Source organism: Halichoerus grypus, chromosome 11, assembly GCF_964656455.1.
Source record: "Halichoerus grypus chromosome 11, mHalGry1.hap1.1, whole genome shotgun sequence".
NCBI lineage: Eukaryota > Metazoa > Chordata > Mammalia > Carnivora > Phocidae > Halichoerus > Halichoerus grypus.
In genome coordinates, this window is record NC_135722.1 from 9,682,538 (window position 1) to 9,705,242 (window position 22,705).

Below are 22,705 nucleotides of genomic sequence, written 5' to 3' on the forward strand. Positions count from 1 at the left end.
GTTTATCAGACGGATCTGCCCTGGGTCGGCGCCCGGAGACTGGCAAGGGCGCCCGGGGCCTAAGGACCAGTCCCCTGGGGCAGCCTCGACCCCAGGACGGCCCCTCCCCACCCACCGGCGCGCCGAACCCCGCACCCAGGAGCGTCCGCAGAGACTGCGTTCCAGCTCGCAGGACCCCCGGGAGTCGGGAAACTGCACGCCGCGAACCCCCCACGGAACCCGCGAGGGGGCGCGCCCGCCCTAATCCTCCCCAGCGGAGCCGGCTGGGAAGGCGGGGGCTCGCTCCCCGCGCCACGCGGCTCGACCAATGGGAGCGCGTGCAGCGGAGCTCCGCGGTCCGCGCCGCGGGTGCTGAAATCCCGGCGCGCGCAAGCGGGTCCGTTCTCCGCGCTCGCGAAGGCGGCGCGTTCTACTCCACGGGCCCGGAGCGCGCGCCTGACCGCTTCTGCCCGGATGGACTCCGAGACCGCTACCCAGGCGCCGACCCAGCGCTACTTCACGTGGGACGAGGTGGCGCAGCGCTCCGGGCACGCGGCGGAGCGGTGGCTCGTGATCGACCGGAAGGTATACAACATCAGCGAGTTCTGCCGGCGGCACCCCGGGGGCTCCCGGGTCATCAGCCACTACGCGGGGCAGGATGCTACGGTGAGCGTCGCCCCACCGCGGCACGGGAGTGGGCGGGGCCGGGCCCCTGCCGCTGGAGGTTGAATGCTCCAGGCAGGAAGTCTGGCACCCACGGACGAACTCCCAACTGATTCGGGGGAAAAGCCAGCAGGCGTCGAGCATACCCGTTGCCCACGACTTAGCACGGGATGCAAGGGCAGGAGAATGGTGTGAAAACTGGAATCAGGAGAGTGGGGATGGAGGCCGGCAACGTGCCCACACAAACAAAGGACTGCGCGCCCGTGTGCGTGCGTTCCGTCTGTGGCCCCGTCTTTGGTAGCCAGACGTACGCAGACGTACCCCAGAGCCGGACAAGCAGGGAGGAAAGCCAGGATGCAGGCTGCCGGGGACGGCGGAGCGGCTGAGGCCGAGGGAGGAGGGGTCAGAGGCAGGAAGAGGGAGTCTCGACCTGTCTCGGTGGGTGCGAAGGGAGCGCAGCGGGCGTCTAGACTGCGCGTGCCGGCTTGCGAGTGGGAGCAGGAGAGGGAAGCGTTTTCGGGGATAGGGCCGAGGCGGGAAGCCAGCCAGTGCCCGCTGCCGTGGGAACCCCCGTACAGGGTGAAGGGGCGGGTGGGCGGGCAAGGCCAGAGCTTGCAGCGGTCACCCCGACTGACCACTGGGAAGCCGGGACTGCCGGGGAGAGCGAAGAGGTGGGCGCTAGCGCATGCGCAGACGAAGCAGGCACCGACGCAGGGTCTTCACGCAGTGTAATTTGGGGCCGGGGCTGGGGCCGGCCGCAACGGGGATGGCGATTGGTCCAGATGTGTGGTGCCACCGGCCGCCGGCTCCGCCCCGGCTCCCGCCTCTAGTGCCGCCGCCCCCTATAAGGCCTGGGACCGCCTGACCTACCAAAACCGAAAGTAGCCACTCTGCGGCAGGGGGTGGTCAGAGTCTTAGGGGAAATAATGGAACCCTACCAGGAACAGCGGCAGAGAGAAGGGGGAGAAATGCAAAAGTTCCCAGTTCGGAGGTAGGGAGTCTTCCTACTCACATTTTATGAAAAAGGCTGGCTCAGAGGGGATCTGTTAAAAGTCCCATAGGTAAAAACAGAAGTCTCAACAGCCCCACCCATCCCTTCTAGTTGTTTCTCACCTAGATCTTAAATTCTTGTTCAAGAGCTGTCCCTAGACACGCCTAGAGGACAGGTCAGCCCAGAGAAGTCTTTCTGTGGTCACCCCTACCCACACTTCTTACTCCTTGCTGTGGTGCCCTTTTCACTAGAACACATGCTGGGTGTTCCTGAGATGTGCACACCTGGGAAAGGTCTAAGCACCCTCAAAGGTCAGCTGACTGGAGGGAAGTGGTATCTCTTTGAACTTGGATACAGCCTCCTTGCTGGATCAGGAGGATGGCCTCTGGTGTGAGCCCTCCAGGAGCCCCGGGGGCCGGGGCTGGCTTCCTAACCGCTCTGTCTTCTCCCTATCCTTGCAGGATCCCTTTGTGGCGTTCCACATCGACAAGGGCCTTGTAAGGAAGTATATGAACTCTCTCCTGATTGGAGAACTGTCTCCAGAGCAGCCCAGCTTTGAGCCCACTAAAAATGTGAGACTCTGCTGTTTGGAGACACTTTGATTGTTGAAGGGCAAGGGGGGGAGAAGGAAGGCCTAGATAAGATCAGAGTTGATCACAGTCAATAGTTCTTTTTTTTTTTTTTTTTAAGATTTATTTTATTTGAGAGAGAGAGAGCATGAATGGGATGAGGGGCAGAGAGAGAAATAGATTCCCCATTGAGCAGGGGCCCGATCCTGGGACTCTGGGACCATGATCTGAGCTGAAGGCAGACGCCTAACCAACTGAACCACCCAAGCGCCCACAGACAGTAGTAGTTCTTGTGAAACCTTGAGGTCCCTGTTTCTCCCACAGTCACTGGGACACAGGCATAATGAGGAGGGCTTTGAAACCTACGGCTCTCACAAGGCCAACACCACCACTACCCTCATCAAGACCTATTAAGCATGTACTCTGTGTCCGCCATAATCACATAGAACCCATACACATTTACAGATGAGAAAGCTGAGGCTCAGGGAGGGTGAGCAATGTGGCCAAGAATCACACTGTTAGTAGATGGCGGAGCAGGGACTTGAATCAAGTCTGTTTAACTCCAAAGACCACATGCTCTCAGGCATGATCCTTCAGCACGTCTTTCCTCAGTGTTGTGGTAGACTTACCTAGGATTATGGACTTCCCACAGCTATCTGGGGGTGGGGGTTTCTGGAGCCTAAGAGGGCCCCTGTGTCCAGTAGTGTTGGGTTACAGCTGGGAAGAATAATAGCCCCTCCCTCTCACTCTTCCACAGAAGGAGCTGATTGATGAGTTCCGAGAGCTGCGGGCCACAGTGGAGCGGATGGGGCTCATGAAGGCCAACCATGTCTTCTTCCTGTTGTACCTCTTGCACATCCTGCTGCTGGACGTAGCTGCCTGGCTCACTCTTTGGGTCTTTGGGACATCCCTTGTGCCCTTCCTTCTCTGTGCAGTGCTGCTCAGCACGGTTCAAGTGAGAGCTCTTGGCTAGTCAAGAGCACAGCCGTGCTCAGCATCCTTGCATCCTTGGGGAAAGCTCTCTGTATGCCTCAGAAGGCCAAGAAGCCCGGCCCTGTGACCGGGGCGGCACTGAGGAAATGGGGGAGAGTTAGCGCACAGAGACATTTTATCATCTGTGCCTTTTACCTGCTCCTTAACCACATGTGCACCTTCACTTTGCTCACCCAAGAGTAGCCTGTTTGTCAAGAACCAAGATTGATTGCTCAGAAAAGCTTGGCTTTCTCCTCACCATCACATCACCCAACATGCTAATAAGGCTTGGAACCTGATATCAGAACCCATTTGCCAAGCCTGCTACTCGCCTCTGAGTTTGTCACTGTGTCCTTTTTTGTAGTCCGGATATTCACTCCATCATAAGTCCTATAACTCCAGAGAGTTCTATGGGAACTCTTCGAGGGAACTGAAGAACAGGGAAAGGATAGTGATTTGCTCCAACTCTTGCATGAGTTAGTGGCAGAGGTCCAGAGTTAGGACCCAGGCTTCCTGACTCCTTTCCTGACGTGCTCGAGGTACTGTGGCAATCACAGGGCTAGGCAGACAAAGGAAGGGGGTGAGGCAGGGAGCCCCTGAGGTCACTGAGGTGGAGCCTGGGCTGGTGGGCTGCTCTCAGTGCTAACCTTTCTCACTCAGGCCCAGGCCGGCTGGCTGCAGCATGACTTTGGACACCTGTCTGTCTTCAGCACCTCCACCTGGAACCACCTGCTACATCATTTCGTGATTGGCCACCTGAAGGTCAATGAGCTGGGGAGGGGCTCTTGAAACTCCAGTCAATGAAGGGTTTCCTTGGGGGGGATGGGGGAATGCTAGGCTTTCATACTCATGTCCCTGCTTTTCTGTAGGGGGTCCCTGCCAGTTGGTGGAACCACCTGCACTTCCAGCACCATGCCAAGCCCAACTGTTTAGGCAAAGACCCAGACATCAACATGCACCCCCTCTTCTTTGCCTTGGGGAAGATCCTCTCTGTGGAGGTGAGTAGAAATATCAGTGGAAAGGTCTTGGGAGAATGGCAGCCAGCCAGAAGAGAGGGCTCTGGGGAAAATGTTCACAATGCTGTCAGTGTGGGTGAGAGAGTGAGGCCAGGCTGGCTTGCTGGCAGTCGCCGGAGGCAACAGGCAATAAATAAGCTGCCCAGGATAGAATCACCTGTTATCCCTGGTGAGTGCAAGCCAACAGTTACTGCATAAACGTACCTCCTGCTGCAAGGATCCAAACAGTGACCAGATTACTGTGCAGATCTCTGCAAATCGAATGGATGGTCCTCCTTGGGGATGCTTTTTAGATATTCCTACCCCAGGCAGTCACCCCCACTGACACCCCCCACAACTCTGATATCCTACTGTGTGCAGTCTTCCCTATCAAGGGCTGGACCGACTGTCTTAACTCTTCTTTGATGCCCAGGGCCTGGAACATTCATTCGCTGAGTAATTCTTCCCACCCATCTGACCCCAGCCTGACTTCCAGGGTGGTCAGTGTTGGGTTTGAGTTATCACCTGAGGTTATGAGCAAAAATTGTAATGCAGCTGCTAAAGGATGAATGCCTGAGGGTGGAGATCTGGAGAGCTTTTGGTGAACATAAGGCAATAGGAGACTTTGAATGGCCAATAGAGTTGTTTGTAAAGTTACTTTAAGACCTTCTGTGCTGGGGCGCCTGGGTGGCTCAGTCGTTAAGCATCTGCCTTCGGCTCAGGTCATGATCCCAGGGTCCTGGGATCGAGCCCCACATCTGGCTCCCTGCTCGGCGGGAAGCCTGCTTCGCCCACTCCTACTCCCCCTGCTTGTGTTCCCTTTCTCGCTGTCTCTCTCTCTGTCAAATAAATAAAAATCTTTAAAATAAAAAAAATAATAAAAACACCTTCTTTGCCGAGGCTCTAGGCTGCAGTTAAGAGTCCCACCAGATCCCCCTCCCCCCACTGTATGATACTTCAGCGTGCCAAGAATTCAGACTGTTCCATCCTAGGCATGAGTGAGTGCAAGGTAGCCTGGCTGTCCTCCCCCTCTGGCCAGGAGAAGGACTCTATGGAAAGGCTTTTACAGTGTTGGCTGTCCTGGCACCAGGAGCCCCTTGTTGAGGCTTATGCCCCACCTTTCCATAATGTCCTAATTTTCCTACCTCCTAAGCAAGGACTTGGCTTGCTACACGTCCAACACTGTATAATGGTCAACGATGTGCGGATGATGAATCAGCCTTGGCCCCACCTGTGTGGGTGATTTGTTAGGCAGAGCATCTAGTCCTTGGTAGCACTTCTGTCACTACAGAGGATTAAAAAAAAAAAAAGGGTGGGAGTTTAAGTGGAAGAGAACCTTCTCACACCACTGCCTTTATTGTTTCTTGGTACTAGGGTTTTCAAGAAACTCCCATTTGCAGACACTAAAAACAGAAAGTGATCTAGGATCGATAGATATTTTTCTGTCTAGTTATGAGCCTGAGGATGAGCTGCCTATTAGTAAATGCCTTGGCTGCAGGCTGCTTGGCCTTTGCTTCAGCCCCTCTGGGAGCTGATCCCCATGCTGACCCCGGGGCATCCACCTCAGTGCCTCCCGAGTCTCCTGGAGAACAAGAAAACGCAGGGGACACCTCACCCTAAATACAAACTTTCTGGCTCTGTCCGAGAGTTGAAACACAATAGGGCTGTTATTAGGATCATAATAGCATCTGATTGCCATTCAAGGAGGCAGCAGCTGTCCAGGGCTCCCTTCCATAACAGTTCCAAAATAGGCCAGTGTCTTCCCACTCACCCCCACCAAACATGACAGGTGCTCCTCGTCTGCTTTTCCCCGTAGAGGATGGGGTGAACTTCACCCCAACATCCAGTTTATCAGCAAGCCTTGTTAATACTGTCTCTAAAACATCCCAAATCCATTGACTTCTCCATCTCCGTTGCTTCCCATCCCCCCCCCCAATCCATCTTGGAGCCTGATTCCTGCTCCAGCCTCTTCCCTGGTCTCCCTGAAACTATACCTCCCCCCACTACAGTTCATTCCCTCCTCCTGCAGGCTGAGTGGGCCTTTCCGAGTGCAAAGCCGATAATGCTACACCTGTTGAAAGCCAAGGTCACAGGGGGAAGGGAACGGGGTGACTGGTCTGCGGGTACTGATTTGTGTTTGCTTTTCTTCACAGCTTGGGAAACAGAAGAAAAAGTACATGCCATACAACCACCAGCACAAATACTTCTTCCTGAGTGAGTGTCCTCATCCAACACAGGGGGACTCTCTTGGGATGGGGGTGCTGAAGGGATGTCAGGAAGAAATGACTTTCTGAAGGATTATGGTATTTTAAGTAAAGGCTGGAGGAAGTACCCTGTCCCCGACTGGTTACTCCCTGCATGGGAGCAGACTACCATCTCGGTTGAGCAAAGTTACAGGCTAATATTTGGTCAAGGGTCATGTGTATCGGGGGCAGAGGAGTTCCTCCGGTTTCACCCTGGCTTCCACAAGAGCACTGAGCGGTCAGGTCCAGCCATCTTGATTAAACCTTAAACCTTGGGAAACAGACTTGGGCCAAGATGACTCTGTGGGTAGTCCAACACCCAGGGGCGTAAAGGCAGACATGGCTATGGGAGGACTGGACTCAAAAAGGAAGTGGAAAGGCTGTTAGAGCTGAAAAGGAGGATATTTCTGTGGTTGTCTTAAGCTCTCTCTGAAGGCTGTTCTATATTCCTTGCTTTTAAAATCTTCATAGTGCCTAAAATTTGAGTTTTCTAATTCCTTTAAAAATTCAAATTTTTAAAGGAAGGGAAAGGAGGATTCCATTGATCCCATTTTAGTTCAAAGGAATTTATCCTAACTGCCTATTATGAACCATCACTACTGGAGAAAGGGGATGGGTAGAAGGGTAGAGCAGAAATGTCTGGAAGAATTTTAGAATCCATGGCACATCAGGATAGAGGAGCCATAGGTGAGCACGGTCGTGCAGGGGGTTATAGGGAGCTTCAGGGCCCTGCAGAGAAGGGATACAGAAAAGGAAATGGGACAGCATTAGGACGGGACCACTTCTTCAAATCCCTTCCCACACCTGCCCTCCAGGGCTTCAGGTTGGGAGGTACAAGCTCATTTCCCTAATCCAAAGAAGTAAGCTTTCAGCCTACTGAAGCATCAGCCCCCCCCCCCAACCCACAGAAGCAAACTTTCCTGCTCCTGTCCCTTCGCCTGCAGGCAGAGCAGCCCAGAATGCAGGGCAGGTGACTGCAAGGACAGGCAGTGGCAGGCCAGGGAACACGGGGAGAATCCGCAGTGGCCTTCTGAAGGCATGGAGCTCGAGAATGGAAAAGAATGCCACTCCCACCCTCACCCTCCTGGCATCCTCTTGGGAGGTTTTGCCTTCTTCAGACTTGCACTCATGCCCACCTTCAGGGCCTGCCAGTTCCAATGGAGTGAGGAATGCCAAGGCAGCTGGAAGGGGCCACAGGAAGAGATGGCAAGGGGGCAGCCCCACGCCGGAGGCCACCTCTCAGGCACTGAACTGCCCTCATGCTGCTCACACTTCCTCCCTGTCTCCATTTCCTTCCTAGTTGGGCCCCCAGCCTTGCTGCCTCTCTACTTCCAGTGGTATGTTTTCTATTTTGTTATCCAGCGGAAGAAGTGGGTGGTGAGTATCCATAGCCCCCAAGTTCCACATCCTTTGTCTTCAGAATCCTGAGGGAGGGGAATGGGGGTTCTCCAGAGGAAAGCTCAGAGATTTACTCCAGGCCTAATTTAGAGTAAAGTTAATAGAACTGAGTATAGACCTTCCTTGTCTCTAGATGGGATGATCTGGACTCAGCAGACAGCCTGACTCCCAACGCCCTATTTCTTTTTTTTAAAAAGATTTTATTTATTCATTCATTCATTTATGAGAGAGCACGCACACACAGGCAGGGGGAAGGGCAGAGGGAGAGGGAATCTCTCAAGTAGACTTGGTGCTGAGCATGGAGCGCCAGGCTCAGTCCCACGACCCTGAGATCATGACCTGAGCCAAAACCAAGAGTCGGATGCTCAACTGACTGAGCCACCCAAAGCCCCCCCCCACCACCACCAATGGCCTATTTCATTCAGCTGGTACCTCCTGAGGTTCTTGTGCTTGTCATAAAGCCAGGAGCCAGGCTTGGGGGTGGGGAAGAGGTAGACGCAGAAGGTTCTAGGATTCCAAAAGGGTCTTGCCTGCCTCTGGCTGGATGAGAGGCGCTAGAAAAGGCTTTGTGAAGTCATTTTGTAGCTGGGCCTTGGAGGATAGGCAAAGGTGGGGCTGGAGGGGGATGGACTCTGGGAAGTGAGGGGCAGTTTTGGCCACTTGGACATGTTGTGGCTCGTGCCAGGGGAGAATCGTGGTGCAGAAGTGCTTGATCAGGGCATGGCACAGACCAAGCCTCTGTCCTGGAAGATTCATTTGGCAGCATGATGAGGGGATAAAGAACTTTGATGGGTTGGGAGGAGCTGGAGGCAGGGGGACCCCGTAGGCCTTGGCACCTGTGAAGGAAACAGGCAAGGAGGCCTGGGGGCTGCCGCCAGGAATGGAAGGAAGGAGTGGGGTGGCATGAGATATTGCAGGACTGGGCAACGAAGAGAAGCTGACGGTGACAGAATGTTCCAGCCTGGGTCCCTGGCAGAGTGGCTGTACCATGCAAATAGGTGAAACGAAAGGAAGAGGAAGAAGAGCTTTGTGCCAGTCCTCATGCTCTCTGCCTCTCAATGTAGGACTTGGCCTGGATGATCACCTTCTACGCCCGCCTCTTCCTCACCTACTGGCCGTTTTTGGGACTGAAAGGCGTCCTGGGCCTTTTCTTCCTGGTCAGGTAGATTTGATGGGGAAGGAGGGATGGCAAAGAAAAGCTGATGTTTGGGAATAACGAGTCTGGTCTGGGGGCTGTGCTGGGGCTTTAGGCGGCAGGGGGTGTCCCAGGTGTTGGCCTGGGAAGATGGCCAGGCCAGAGGTTATCTGAGGCAGAAGAAGAGCTCTCACTTGTACTGTTTTTGTCTGTGTGCCATATCCACCAGGTTCCTGGAAAGCCACTGGTTTGTGTGGGTCACACAGATGAACCATATCCCCATGCGCATTGATCGCGACCGGAACATGGACTGGGTCTCCATCCAGGTAAGGGACGGTCACTTGGAAGACCTGGGGATGACACAACTAATGAAAAAGGCAGGTGGGCACAGATGCAGGCTAGGGGGTGGGCGTCCCCAAACAGCACTGCCTCATTAGCTTGAAGCTTCTCTCCTGCCACCATGTGGAGAAGGGAGTGACCAGGGACCGTCCCCCCGACCCCCCAACCCCAGCCGGCTTTGCCTGGAGACGGCTGGGTTGGCCTTTCTATCTGGCACCCAGAGCCACGCTCTCCCCTGTCCTCTTCCTCCAGCTCCACGCAACATGCAATGTCCACAAGTCTGCCTTCAATGACTGGTTCAGTGGACATCTCAACTTCCAGATTGAGCACCAGTAAGTAGGGAGACCTGAGAAGCAGGGTCCTTGGGAGGGAGGGTCCCTGTGGGGAAAGCGGGGAGGTGGAAAGAGCAGAGTAGGGGCCACTGACGGTCCCGTTCTCCCTGAAGTCTTTTCCCCACGATGCCTCGACACAATTACCATAAAGTGGCTCCCCTGGTGCAGTCCCTGTGTGCCAAGCACGGCATAGAGTACCAGTCCAAGCCCCTGCTCGCAGCCTTCGCCGACATTATCTAGTGAGTACCTGAGCCTGGGAACAGGGCCGGCAATGGGGCTGGTGCTGTGTGGGGTGGGAGCAACAGGCAGGGTTCCCCCGGAATGGAGGCCACCAAGACAAAGGCAGGGTGCTCTACTGGTCTTGCAGCCAAGTCAGGCCTTTGTTCTCAGTGCCATGGCCCAAGCTAGTTCTCAGAAGCCAACGGGAGGAAAGGGGCCATATGCCATGGAGATCAGCCTCCATTCCTCTGTAAGAGCCTCACTACCTGTCTGTAGGGTGGTTTGGCTTTTGGGCCTGGCTCTGCGTGCGCGCTCGCTCTCTCTCTCTCTCACTCTCACTTCCTGCTCCCATCTTGCCCCCACAGCTCACTGAAGGAGTCTGGGCAGCTCTGGCTAGATGCCTATCTTCACCAGTAACAACAACCCCCCCCCCGCCAAATCTGGAAGAGATGCCTATCTTTACTGAACATACCAGCCCACCTGGGAGACGAGTTTCTGGCACCAAAGCAGAGGGGAGCTGGAGGGACAATGCCACTGTAATTATAATATTGGGGGGGGGTTTGAGGAGATAAGGGCTAGGGGGACATGCATGCCCCCTGGAGGGAGGGAAGGAGCTACTGGGGCAGAGATGTGGGAGTTTACTTTCCTTTTTCTAGTTTGGCAGATACAGATGCTTGGTGAGCAATGAGGGAGTCAGAGGGTGTTGGAAGAATAGGGAGGACATACTGAGCCCCCAAATCAGTAAGAGATTTAGCATTAAAATTCCAGCCAGGAAAGGGGTGAGCCCATCTCACTGGTCTGCTTCTCAGTGCCTTCTCCACCCTCTACTGTCTGAGGAGATAGAGCGGCTGAACCTTCCAAGCAAGATTTAGATTTGAGGCCTGCGTAGTGCACCACCTGGGAGGCTCAGCTCACTCTAGGGCTGGGTGAGACCTAGGTCTGCCTCAGGCTCCTGGAGAAGCAATTTTCCCACTTCCAGAAGCAGGCAGAGCAAAGCCAGGACTGTGGTGCTGGAAACATCTGACTTTGAAGGATCCTGGCATTATCGATTTTGAGCTTATGTTCCATTCAGGGCACCCAGGGAGCATTAGGTCGTATTTCTTGCCAAAATAGCAAGGAGAGTTACTGGCCATTCAAAATCCCCTTCACCTTGGGATCACCTCTTGTAACCACCACTCAAGGGACAAGACTCCTAGGATGGAGTCCACTTCTTGATTCTTCATCCATAAACAAGTGAACAGATGGGGCAACTTCATCTTCTCCCTAAAAACAAATGGGGGTTCCCAGTGCTTTCCCTTTGTCTTCCTATCTGTAATTCCACGTTTAACAAAGTAGTTAGCACAAGTGACCACGTTGGGAGATCCTGAACTACAGTCCTAAAGAATATAGTGCTTGTTAAGAAATGTTCTGCAACCTAAATTATGTTACAGTATTACTTCTGAGTGGGAACAGTGAATTAAATATAATCACTTCACAGTTCTAAACCAGAGATAGGAAGATAAAAACAGTTTGCGAACTATCAACTCTGTTCAAGCATCTTCTCCGCTGGACACCAGGTAGGAATTTAGGATAATCTCTTAAAAAGCCTATCCATCTAATACTGAAATACAGTTTTTAAAAAAATATCTCCTGGTTCTTAAAGGTTAACGTTTAACCCATCTCTTAAGCAAACAAAGGAATGAGCCCAGGAGTCTTGCCTTAACCCCCAGGGCTTGTCATCTGCATTCACACCCAAAGCCACAGCCTTCCCGCCAGGTGAGGGGGTCATTTGCCTGTTCATCAGCACCTACTCTTAAGCATAGAGCATTTTGGATATGGAAAAGAGGAAACTCAAACTAGAAGGAAAAAGCAGAGCCGTAGAAGAGTCCACATTTCGTTGTAGGAGAGAATAAAGGTCATCTGAAAGTGAGCTGCGATGGGGTTAGGACATCACTTGTGGAAAGGCTGTGGGGATGACTTAGAGGCTTGTCAAAACAAAGATTAAAGAGACAACAACAGAGGCAGGACGGGTTGCAAAAGAGTTCAGCTCTTCTCCATTTGGACAGAACCTGGTTTGTAAGAGCCTGGGTAGAAAGACTAGAAGCAGGATTGAAAAGTTCTTTCATTGGCTTCCTCACTCCAGAATAGGTGCTGATCCTGCCCCATCCCTCTGGTCCCTACTACCCAAGGTTTAGGAGTCCTGTCACCAGCCTGTCAAGCCATCCGGCTGCTAATCTGAGCAAACCCAGCGAGGCTTACTGAGCCAAGTCCAGGTCCTCAAAGGACTTCAACCACTGTGGCCTTCTTTCCTTAACCTAGACCAGTGTAGTCTCACATGGCCACAGAGGGACACACCAGTGACAAAAAGGCTCAGACTGTTTTAACAGTACGATGAGTGATCTCAAATCCAAGCAATGACATGAGAAAACAAGCTTAAAGAGGACAAGTCGCCTCCAGTCACCGATCGTGGCATACCAACATCTGAACTCAGTGTTTTAGAATTCCAACCTACATGTTTATCTTTGTTAGGCTCATCTTCCCACCACTTTACTGGAAGCACGTTCTTTAATTAGGTCCCACATCTGTATCCTTTGTGTGTGCCAATTTTGTTACCACATCCAGACAAGGAAAGCTGAAAAATAAAGTTCATTTTGACCAAATGAAGGCTATTCACTTGTAATCCACAATTTTCTTCTGCACATGTCAATGGGACTCCCCGTGCCAGTGCTGTAAGTTACTACCTACCTACCTCTATGGCTGGAACCTTCTGACCAGGAGTTCCCAGACAGACTCGTTTGCACAAGGCCTTTGGGCAGAGGAACACCTGGATCCTCTGAAAGAACACCAAGGCACAGGTAGGCTATGGCGAGGAAGAGCAAAGCCAACCCCTTCTCAGGACCCCGTATGTTCAGGTGTTGGGCTGCGCAGATACACTAGCCAGGTGTGCACGCGTCTCCTATCACGAAGCAGTACCCTCACCCTTTCGACCTTGTTTCTAGTCTCAATACGGGTAGTCCCTAAAAGTCTCTTGTTTTGCCTGTGTCTGCAGACGCAGTGCTTCAGAGCGGGACTGCAAAGCAATGCCTTTTAACCTCAATCCTGCTAGAACAGCTCCCTTTGAGCAAGAACATTAGAACATGCTAGGTAAAAATTTGCAGAACTGGTTTTCCCTGCAGTGTGCAGTGGTTAATAAACTAGAAAAGACCAGACAACTCAACTTGAAAAAACAAGAGGAGGGGCGCCTTGGTGATTCAGTTGGTTAAGCATCTGCCTTTGGCTCAGGTCATGATCCCAGAATCCTGCGATCAACCCCATCAGGCTCCCTGCTCAGTGAGCAGTCTGCTCCTCCCTCTGCCCCTCCCCAACCCTGCTCATGTGCACATGCACACTCTGAAATAAATCTTTTAAAAAAGAAAAGGGGCAATTAAAAACTTAAAAAAAGGGGGGGCACCTGGGTGGCTCAGTCAGTTAAGCGTCTGCCTTTGGCTCAGGTCATGATCCCAGGGTCCTGGGATTGAACCCCACATCGGGCTCCTGGCTCAGTGGGAGCCTGCTTCTCCCTCTCCCTCTGCCCCTGGTTGTGCTCGCTCGCTCTCTCTGTGTCTCGAATAAATAAAAAATCTTAAAAAAAATTTTTTTTTAAAAGAAAAAAAACAGAGGAAAACCACTCTACATGTCTGACTACTACAGGGTACAAGCCCTTACCTAGAGCTACAGCACTGAGACCATCACTCCCTAAGAAGTCTTTCCGCCTCTGGGCCCCATCATCATTACCACAGACTTAGATTACTTGGCACTCCCAAAAGTTGTGTGGCTTAGTCCAATCTGAGAAAACCCGTTCCATTCAATGATGGATACAGCAGTGAACAAAACCAAGATCCCTGCCCTCAGAATAGAACTGTCTACACCAGGGGCGCCTGGGTGGCTCAGTCGTTAAGCATCTGCCTTCAGCTCAGGTCATGATTCCAGCGTCCTGGGATGGAGCCCCGCATCGGGCTCCCTGCTCCGCGGGAAGCCTGCTTCTCCCTCTCCCACTCCCCCTGCTTGTGTTCCCTCTTTTGCTCTTTCTCTGTCAAAATCTTTAAAAAAAAAAACTGTCTACCAGTGGTTTGGGAGTCCCCTAGTTATGAGAGCACTGTTGGGGAGACTATGTCCCACTCCTGCTTCAACCAGAGAAGCTCAAATCCTGAGGTTCCACATAAGATTTCACTTGAAAAATAGGTTGCTCCATTAGAAATTTTGAAAACCACCAGTCTTTAGTCTACCCGCTTAATCTGTTAGAATATTGGCAGTTTAAATTTCAGATTGCTTAAGTGTGCCTGTTAACTTCAAATGGCAGCGACAGGAATGCTAAAAAATTAGACACTCCCCACCAAGTTTTATCAGGATTATAAAACTTTTAAGACATCCCATCTCTATGGGAAACGGCAACCTGAATTTGATGTCACAGAAGGAACATGAAAGTTATTTCTGAAGTGTAGTTTTTTCACAATTTATAAACTGGTAAGGTAAATGCTTGGATGCTATGAAGTAGTTGATCGAAATTGTGAGGCTTTCTCAAAGGAGTTCCTTTATCTCACACAGCAGGTGGGAAACTAGAAACCCATTCAACTTATTAAAACTTCTTTCCTAGTTAAACTAGGCATCCTCCTCCAAATGGCTTAAGTACTGCCAAAGCGGCTTTAGCCATTCTATGGAGTGTGGCGCCATCTTGTGGCCACTCTCAAACCTCCTGTAACGGTACAATTGTGGGGTGTTCTCTTCAGCGTGAAAAGAACATTACACTGCCTGAAGTCTGGGGACACTCGAGATGTTTTCAAATGTTCTCAGAGAACGTGACATTCTGGTTACTTTTATAATTTTATTGGCTTTTCTCATATCTTTAAAACAAAAACAGCACATGAAAATAGCATCTTATCCCAAAGTCTCAACTCAGTTGACTGCCTCAGAGAGGACATTAGAATTTCGCCATCTTATGCCCCTAAATAACCACTGTGAAGACTCAAGTTACATAGCAAGTTCAAGTTTCTGCCCACCCCAGGACACATAACCAGTAATCAGACCCTTGCTGCCAACTCCAGGGACTCCACCTCTCCCTGCCTGTCTTAGTTCTCAGCAGCTCTCCCCATCTGTTAAGACTCAGACTTCCTGATGGCTGTCTCACAGGGCGGGTCAAGGCTGAGCCAGAGAGAAGTGCAGTCTGGTTCCACCACCCACTCCCATGAGCCACCAGTCGGCCAGCCAGGAAATCATTTTTGTCCAGTCTGCTATCTCTACCATTTATCTCCCACTCCCTCTTCAAAACTTGTTGCTATCACTTTCATTTAAAAATAGATTCAGTGTCCCGTAAATTGCCTGAGAGGTGTTTTGAGCCTGACATACTTTCCTGAGCTAAAAGAGAAAACAAAGTAGCTGTATGGCATTCCTGCCATAAGATCAAGTACAAAAGGGAAAAGCACTACTTGAGAAGGGTAGAGCTAGAGAAGCAATGCAATCCCCTCCCCGCCCCCAGAGGTTTCTCTAGTGCTAGCTCTTGAGGGTACCGTAAGGCAGGTATTCTGGGGTCAAGGAGGTATGAGGGAAACTCATTTATTTTCCCCTTTTGAACTTCCCTGCTGTCCCAGTCTTTGCCTTCTTCTTGGCAGATCCCTTGGGTCCGGGCTCCTTGCGCTTAGCTGAAGAGAGCGAGCCAGTCACCTTGAAGAAATCATCCAGGCGGCCCTGGGTGCTGCCTTGGCGGCTCTTGCTCAGCCGCCTGACCCCACTGCGGATTCGCTCCTCAGAGAACTGCTTTTCACCACACATGAACTTGACGAGCTCTTCTTCATTTGGCTCACTCCACTTCAGCTCCACAGACTCTGGGTCAAGCACCTCGGGCTCCAGGAAGAGCTGCTGGGCCTCCTTGTGGAGCCAATTTTCTGGCACGGGGTACTTGTTGGGGTCAAGCCGACGCACAATCTCCTCAATGCTCTTGTGCTTCTGGATGAGGTCCACAGCCCGCTTGGGCCCAATGCCCCGAATGCTCTCACAGTAGTCACTGCCCAGCAGGATGCACAGATCTACAAACTGCTCCTGGTTCAGGCCCAGCTCCTGCAGGATCCGGCTCAGGTGGAATTCCTGGATGGGCAGCTTCTTGGCCTCGCTGGCAGTCAGGTGGCGCATTAGCACGGGGCTGCCAAAGGTCAGGCAATCCATGTCCTCAGTGGCCGCGGCATAGACTTTGCCAGCCTTCACGAGGGCAGCACAGCTGGCCTCGGCCTCACTGGGCGCATCAAGGTATGGGATGCCCATGAGGCTCAGTAGATGCTTGCACTCATCATTGTGTTGCTTGGTGACCTTTACCAGCCTCTTAGTAAACTTTTCTACCTCCTCCTCGACCCCAGCAGCCTGAGCCTGCTGCAGCTGCTTCTCGGCCTCAGCCCGCCGCTCACTGCGTTTGGCCAGCTCACCTGACTTGAGCTGTGGCGGCTTGCCGTCAAAGACATACACGGGCTTGATGCCGTTCTCCATCATGCGGATGGTGCGGTAGAACATGCCCATCAGGTGGCTGGTAGTCTCACCCTCTTCATTCTGCAGCACATCCCCACCCTGGCGCACAGCAATCAGGAACTGATAAATGCTCATAGAGGCATCAATAGCCACCTTGCGGCCAAAGTAGCTCTTGATGTCATTCTCCCGGATGGCACCAGGGGCCACATCAGCAATCAGTTTGGCCAGGCCTTGAATTCCCATAGCAACACAGAGGAGGGACAGCTAAAAAAGAAAGGAGTAAAGTAAGAAGAGGAGGAACTTAAAGGATGCAAAGGATCAAGGGTTATAACTGGTGCTATCTCACCAACTTCATGCCTTCAACTGACCAAACTGAGCACAACAAAAAGGACGCCAATTTGGGACCGCAGAAGATGAAAAGATGAACAAGACAAGGTCACCATTTGCAAAAAAACTTACCGTCTAGCAAGGGAGCCCACTCAATTAATACCAAGGCTTCCTGAATATCAGGGAAAAACCTGGGTGTTCAGAGGAATAAGATCCTGCTGATGTCGAGGGACTTAAGGTTTCGTGGATAAGGCAGCAATAGGGCTCGCATGCAGTAAGGGCTACAACTGGTGTGGGAGGACGAGAGTGCCTGGCCTGAGGAGCCCAGGGATCATAATGACAGAACCAAGCCCTGAAGGACAAGCAAATACTGTCTAAACAAAGATGACACAGGTACAAAAGCAACCATAATACAAGACTGAATGTGCACAGTGGCAAAATAAACACGAGTTACCTAACTTCTTGCCAATTCATACATTCCTCCTGTGTACCTTCACGCCAGTCACTGAACATCCCCAACTTGTTCCTCTGGCTCCCCACCTCTTAGCAGCTGTGATGGTTAGTTTCATGTGCCAACTTGGCTAGGCTAAGGCACCCAGTTATTTACTCTAACACTAATCCAAGTGTTGCTGTAAAGGTTATTTTGTGACATCTATCATCAGTTGACTTTAAGCAAAGGAGATTCCCCTCCATCATATGGGTGGGCCTGATTGGTTTTAAGGCCTTGGCAGCAAAAACTGAGTAAGGTTTCCCAAAGAAATTCTGCCTGAAGACTGCAGCACCAACTCCTGCATGAGTTTCTAGCCTGTGGGCCAGCCCGATCATTTTCAACCTTGCCAACCTCTTACAGTCACCTGAGCCAATTCCTTAATATAAATCTCCTTATATATGTCCATATCCTGTATCTTACTGCTTCTCCGGAGAACCCTGACTGATACAGTAGCCCTGAAGAAGGACTAGCAAAAAACCGTATCTGAATGGGAGCTATGTGGCTTTCTCACACGCTGCTGCTCGAGTCTCCCTTCAGTAATCCTTCAGCACTGAGACTGGTTTCTACTTCTACCGTGAGGTTGCTGGGAATTCTTAGTCTTTCTCTTTGTATTTTCTCTCCACCACTAAGTCTGAAAATGTGAACTCCATGGCTCCTACCTGACCCTAGGTCGTGATCTAGAAGCCTGGCAAGCTGTAGTTGCTCAGTCCCACATTGCACTTCTGTGGTTCAGGCCCCTTCACAAGTATTTCCTAGGGCAGTGTTTCCTGAACTTCGTTTAGACCCAAACCACCCTCACAATTTTTTGCCACTTCCCATCTAAAACCTGTACTTTCATTCACTTAATATTTTCTTTAAATGGACACCATTGTTTTAAAAACTCAGGTAATTTCGGGGCGCCTGGGTGGCTCAATTGGTTAAGGGACTGCCTTCGGCTCAGGTCATGATCCTGGAGTCCCAGGATCGAGTCCCGTATCAGGCTCCCTGCTCAACCGGGAGTCTGCTTCTCCCTCTGACCCTCCCCCTCTAATGCTCTCTATCTCATTCTCTCTCTCAAATAAATAAATAAAATCTTTAAAAAAAAAAAACCACTCAGGTAATTTGAAAAAGACAACTCCTCTTAAGCAGTAATGTCTGTGCCGTATCAGTTATATTTTGATGTGTTAAATGTGTAACCATTAAAAAGGATTTTTTGGGTGCCATTTAAAGTCATCTTGTGCCCACTGGTGGTATGTGTCCAACACTCCAAGAAATATTACACTAGACCTTTTCGTTGCTCCCACTTTTCACAGGATTCTTTCTAAAGCATAAGTGACCCTGCTACATCCCCCCCCCCCCCCCGCCTTCTACTTAATTCCAAACACCTCAACCTGTCGTCAAGATCTTCCATGCTTTGCTTCCCAACCTACCTGCACAGTCTGGGGGCCAACGCCAAGGCTGAGGTAAGGCCTGCCCTTTCTCACTGCTGCTCAGCCGTGCCCTCCTCCCGCCATCCTCTAGCTCTCCTGCTCGGAACCGTTCCTCCCGCAGAAGCCATTCGACCCTCTGGGTCCGGCCTCAGGCTGGCTGCTTTGCTAGAAGGCTTACGGGGAGGTCAGTGCCTGCTGGCCGGCTAGCCTCCCACGGCCCCCAACAGAGGGAGGCGGGAAAGAGATCTAAACCAGTGAAGTCTCCAAAATGTTTCTCATCCAGGACCTTGGTCAAAATACACAACGGCCCCATTAAGTGGAAGCTATCTCCCCGCCCCCCCCCCCCAAATGAAGCAAGACTCTCGGAGGTTAGGCGACCGGTCCAAGTCGCATAGCGGGAAGGTGGCGGGCCCGCGCTCCGGCCTTCGCCCCGCGCGCGGCAGACGGCCCCCCACAGCACCCAGAGCGAGGCGGACCCCGCCGCCCTCGAAGACACTTCCCATGGGGTCTCACCTGGCCTTTGGGGCGCGAGGTCTCGACAGCTAGCGCTCGGTCCGGTGCTGCCCAGGACGGTGCTCAGACCCGCACCCTCCTCAGCTCTGCCGCGGATCCCGTCGCGCTCCGCCACCTTCCAAAGCCCGCGCTCCGGTCACGTGACCCGCCGCCGCGCACAGCCTCCTGGGAAGTGCGGTGCAGGGCCCGACCCCCTCGGCCAGCTCCCCTTGTGGCAAACAGTCCCGCCGGGGAGGACGAACCCTCTCAGCGGCTCTGCCCTACCCTTCACCATCGCTTGCCCCAGTTCCACATCAGGGGCCCACAGGTCCCAGCCCCAGCTACACCCTGACCCACGGGCCTACAAATCCCACAATGCCACTCGCGCGGGCGCACTTCCTCTTCCGCTGAGCGGGGCTCCTGCTGCGGCCGACGTGTTATTCCGGTGGCGGAGCGGCGGATGACCCTGTGCCTGGCAAAATGGTGAGGGGGTTGAGGGGCGTTCCGGACAGGGCTGTGAGGACCCCTTGGGGCCCGTTCCACACCCCGTTTCTCTCGCGAAGGCCTCAGACGCCCGAGATCCAGACAGCGGGAGGCTCCTGTATCCTCCGGCTTGGGCGGAGGGACGGGAAGGGAAACCCCTTGCCCTGGACTCCTTAGGCTGAGGTTTTGATCTCGCGACTTTTAAGGGGTGAGGCGTGTGAGGTGCATTTTTAATACCTTAAGCTTTTATTCCTGTTACCTGTGATTAAGCTGTTATCTCTATTTGGAAAGTTTTTCCTCCTGCTGAACTCCTACTCATCCTACAAAGCCCAGGGCAGCTGTCAACCTTCTTGGTGAAGCACGTCCAACTCTCTCAGGCTCTTGGCCGCTGTCTCCTGGGAGCTCCCACAACCTCTGTACAGACCTCTTGCCACATGTCACGGTCTTCTTTGTTATCTGCCACGCCTCCTAGTGACCACCATCTGACGTGCATCTAGCCCTGGGATGATGTCTATTCATCTTTGTGTTCCCAGTGCCAAACACAGGGCCTGCAATTGGAGGCCCAATAAAGGGCAGCGATTGTCTTTATCATTTTTTGGGGGGGAGGGGGCATAAATGTTTACTGAATTGAATTCCAGTGTCTCTTAGAACAATGGGGTCAATTTATTTCTCTAGAGTTGTTATGTTCTGGACTTTAGGAGCGTTGGCTGGTGAGTGACAATGGAAGTCAACATTTGTACAGAACTTTACGTTTACAGCCCTCCTTCACAAGCATTATCTCATAATCTTCCCTGTAAGCTTGGGAAGGAAACAAACACCTTTTGAATGACTACTCTATGCCAGGAAGTGAGCTAGATGCTTTGACGTTCGTCATCTTTCTTAAATCATACATCAACTCTGTGAGTGGTGTTATTATAACTATTTTACTGAGATTCATATTATTCAGTAGAGCCAGATTATTAACTGAAGTCTTTTGCCAGTAGATCCTGAGATTTCATAATAGCGTAGTGTGAAAAATAGAGATGTAGAAGTTGAGATTGGGTCCTGGCCCAGGCTCTGAATTACAGCAGGATTCTGAGCTCGGTGTCTACAGACATGGGTCCATAAAGCTCCTAAAATTATAGGCAAACTTTTTCTTGCTTCTGGTTTACCCTGGGCAGGGTCCATACTTTTTATCACATTTTTTTTCATAGTCACCAGTGGTCTCAAAAAATGTTAGGGACCACTGATCGATAGCTAATCCATCACCTTCTGTGTCAGCCTCTGACTCTTAGCTGCCCTTCTTGTCTCATATTGAAAAAGCAAAGCGTCACCTTAGTTTAAGATGTCATTGTTATCATTTACAAATGGAATCGCTTGATGTTGGTTCTGAAGGACTTCCATATTTCCCAGGCTGAAACAGACCTTTAACAGTCCTAGAGGAGGAGGCTCCTTGATGACCTCACACTCCCCCTCAGGTTTAAGTCCTGGGATTCTTTGATAGCTCTGATCTCACGCCCTCCCTTAGGAGCTCGAGGCCATGAGCAGATATACCAGCCCAGTGAACCCTGCTGTCTTCCCCCATCTGACCGTGGTGCTGTTGGCAATTGGCATGTTCTTTACCGCCTGGTTCTTCGTGTATCCTTTTACTGAGCAGCCAGTGGGCCAGAATTAGCAGTGTGGGAAACCGAGGGAGAAACCATGCTGGGTACATGCACCCTGCCAGTTTTGCTCTGATGTGGGGGGAGGGGGAGGGTAAGGAGATTGAAGAAAAGCTGTTGATGTCCAAGGTCAGGTGCTGGCCTTATTTCCCAAGTTCAGGGGAGCTCAGTTTGCTCTTCAGATTTCCAGGATAGTGAACAGAAGGCCTGGCTGGACTGGAGGTTGGGGATAGGGAATCTGAAGTTGGGAAAGTGGTAAAAGGGTATGCTCAGGCGGCAGGAGATCTGAGGGCTAGTGCCAGTTCCACTGGTCACTAGCTGTGTGACCTGGGGTAAGTGACCTAACCCCTCTGGGCAGATTTTCTCCATGGGTGGTTGAGGGCTGGTATGAAGCAACAAGAGTCCAGGTCGTCTCTCAGGCCCCTCTTCCTGGCGACACTGAGCCAGGCAAGCCTTCTAGAAGGCTCACCCTGTACCTTTTTCCCAGAGCTGCACTGGCCAGGCTTCCTGTCCTAGGCAGTCCATCCCTTTGCTTCTCCTTAATCACCCTGCCAGTTATGAGGTTACCTCTACCAAGTACACTCGGGATATCTACAAAGAGCTCCTCATCTCCTTGGTGGCCTCACTCTTCATGGGCTTTGGAGTCCTCTTCCTGCTGCTCTGGGTTGGCATCTACGTATGAGTTCCCAAGGGTAAGAGCTGTGAGAAGGTGGGCACTACAGAAGCTTCCCACATCCGCATCAGCGGGGTCCTCAGGCCTGTGCAAGACTTTGGTTAATGGTGACAGACTCAGCAGAGTGGAGAGGGACACCAGGCACGTGTGCCTCTTCCCCTGTCCCAAATGGGGATCTGAGACCTACATTGTCATTCTAAGTTCTGCACACGGCCCGGGGCTTTGGGATACACTTCATAGGGCTGTGCGCACAGTCTTCCCATGTTAGACATTTGCATCCTTACACATCATACACCATTGACCTGGCGAGGCTGCTTGGGAATGGATTAGAAGGGGGTCAGAATCTAGGAGTACCGTTGTGGTTAGTTTGAATGTTTTCAGTCAGTAAAATAAATCTTGACTAAGTGATTAAAAAAAAAACCCAAAACCCTTGCTGCAGATAATCCACTGAACAGGTCACGCTTTGGTGGCTCAGCTTCAGAGTAGTGTGCCCATCAGCCCTTGCCCCAGGAGCACAGGGTCCAGTGAGAAAAGGAGGTGGAAAGAAGGGTCATCGGTCTCATTTTGATACCCCTTCTCCTCTTTCAGGTTCCAACCAGGAGCTTCACTGAATTCCTGCTTTTGTAAATTAATTTTTTTACTGTTGCTGGAAATGTCCCACCTGCTGCTCCCAATAAAGGCAGATGTGTGACCGTCTGTCTGGCACCCATTCCGCAGGGGTGGAGCGGTGGTGGAGTGGCACCGGGACCCATGTGACTTCCCCGGTCCCACCCCTTCCCATCTTTCTTCTGCCTTTCAGATGGTTCCTCCTGCTGGGAAACCCTGCTTTCTCTATGTGTGAGGGGTGAGGAGGGTATGGGAGGGGTGTCTGTCCTTGGAATTTAAAGC

General features: G+C 51.9%; 3 protein-coding genes across 4 annotated transcripts; 2 read left to right on the plus strand and 1 right to left on the minus strand.

The window, feature by feature from the left end:
* Positions 1-351: 351 nt before the first annotated feature.
* On the plus strand, positions 352-12,474 carry FADS1 (fatty acid desaturase 1). Of its 2 annotated transcripts, none has more exons than XM_036122284.2 (12): positions 352-645; positions 2,095-2,205; positions 2,960-3,157; positions 3,835-3,936; positions 4,044-4,172; positions 6,323-6,383; positions 7,713-7,789; positions 8,875-8,972; positions 9,175-9,271; positions 9,537-9,616; positions 9,730-9,855; positions 10,201-12,474. In XM_036122284.2, the coding sequence occupies exons 1-12, from the start codon at positions 454-456 to the stop codon at positions 10,250-10,252; spliced, it is 1,323 nt and encodes a 440-aa protein (XP_035978177.1). In that variant the 5' UTR covers positions 352-453; the 3' UTR covers positions 10,253-12,474. The 2 variants fall into 2 exon arrangements, with proteins under 2 accessions (XP_035978177.1, XP_035978178.1); XM_036122285.2 differs by lacking the exon at positions 352-645 and adding an exon at positions 972-1,080.
* Positions 12,475-14,655: 2,181 nt separating this feature from the next.
* FEN1 (flap structure-specific endonuclease 1) lies at positions 14,656-19,196 on the minus strand. The gene is made up of 2 exons (XM_036122288.2): positions 19,043-19,196; positions 14,656-16,567 (listed from the first exon to the last, which is right to left on the minus strand). The coding sequence occupies exon 2, from the start codon at positions 16,544-16,546 to the stop codon at positions 15,404-15,406; it is 1,143 nt and encodes a 380-aa protein (XP_035978181.1). The 5' UTR covers positions 16,547-16,567; positions 19,043-19,196; the 3' UTR covers positions 14,656-15,403.
* Positions 19,197-19,356: 160 nt separating this feature from the next.
* Positions 19,357-22,513, plus strand: TMEM258 (transmembrane protein 258). The gene is made up of 4 exons (XM_036122290.2): positions 19,357-19,504; positions 21,012-21,121; positions 21,700-21,836; positions 22,406-22,513. The coding sequence occupies exons 1-3, from the start codon at positions 19,502-19,504 to the stop codon at positions 21,824-21,826; spliced, it is 240 nt and encodes a 79-aa protein (XP_035978183.1). The 5' UTR covers positions 19,357-19,501; the 3' UTR covers positions 21,827-21,836; positions 22,406-22,513.
* The last annotated feature ends 192 nt before the right edge of the window (positions 22,514-22,705 follow it).

Bases quoted from the DNA above. Each gene is read 5' to 3' on its own strand.
- FEN1 (XM_036122288.2), bottom strand. From the start codon at position 16,546: ATGGGAATTCAAGGCCTGGCCAAACTGATTGCTGATGTGGCCCCTGGT.
- TMEM258 (XM_036122290.2), top strand. The intron at 21,122-21,699 runs GTATCCTTTTAC...TCACCCTGCCAG, and splicing joins TTTACCGCCTGGTTCTTCGT to TTATGAGGTTACCTCTACCA.
- FADS1 (XM_036122284.2), top strand. From the start codon at position 454: ATGGACTCCGAGACCGCTACCCAGGCGCCGACCCAGCGCTACTTCACG. The intron at 646-2,094 runs GTGAGCGTCGCC...CTATCCTTGCAG, and splicing joins ACGCGGGGCAGGATGCTACG to GATCCCTTTGTGGCGTTCCA. The intron at 2,206-2,959 runs GTGAGACTCTGC...ACTCTTCCACAG, and splicing joins GCTTTGAGCCCACTAAAAAT to AAGGAGCTGATTGATGAGTT.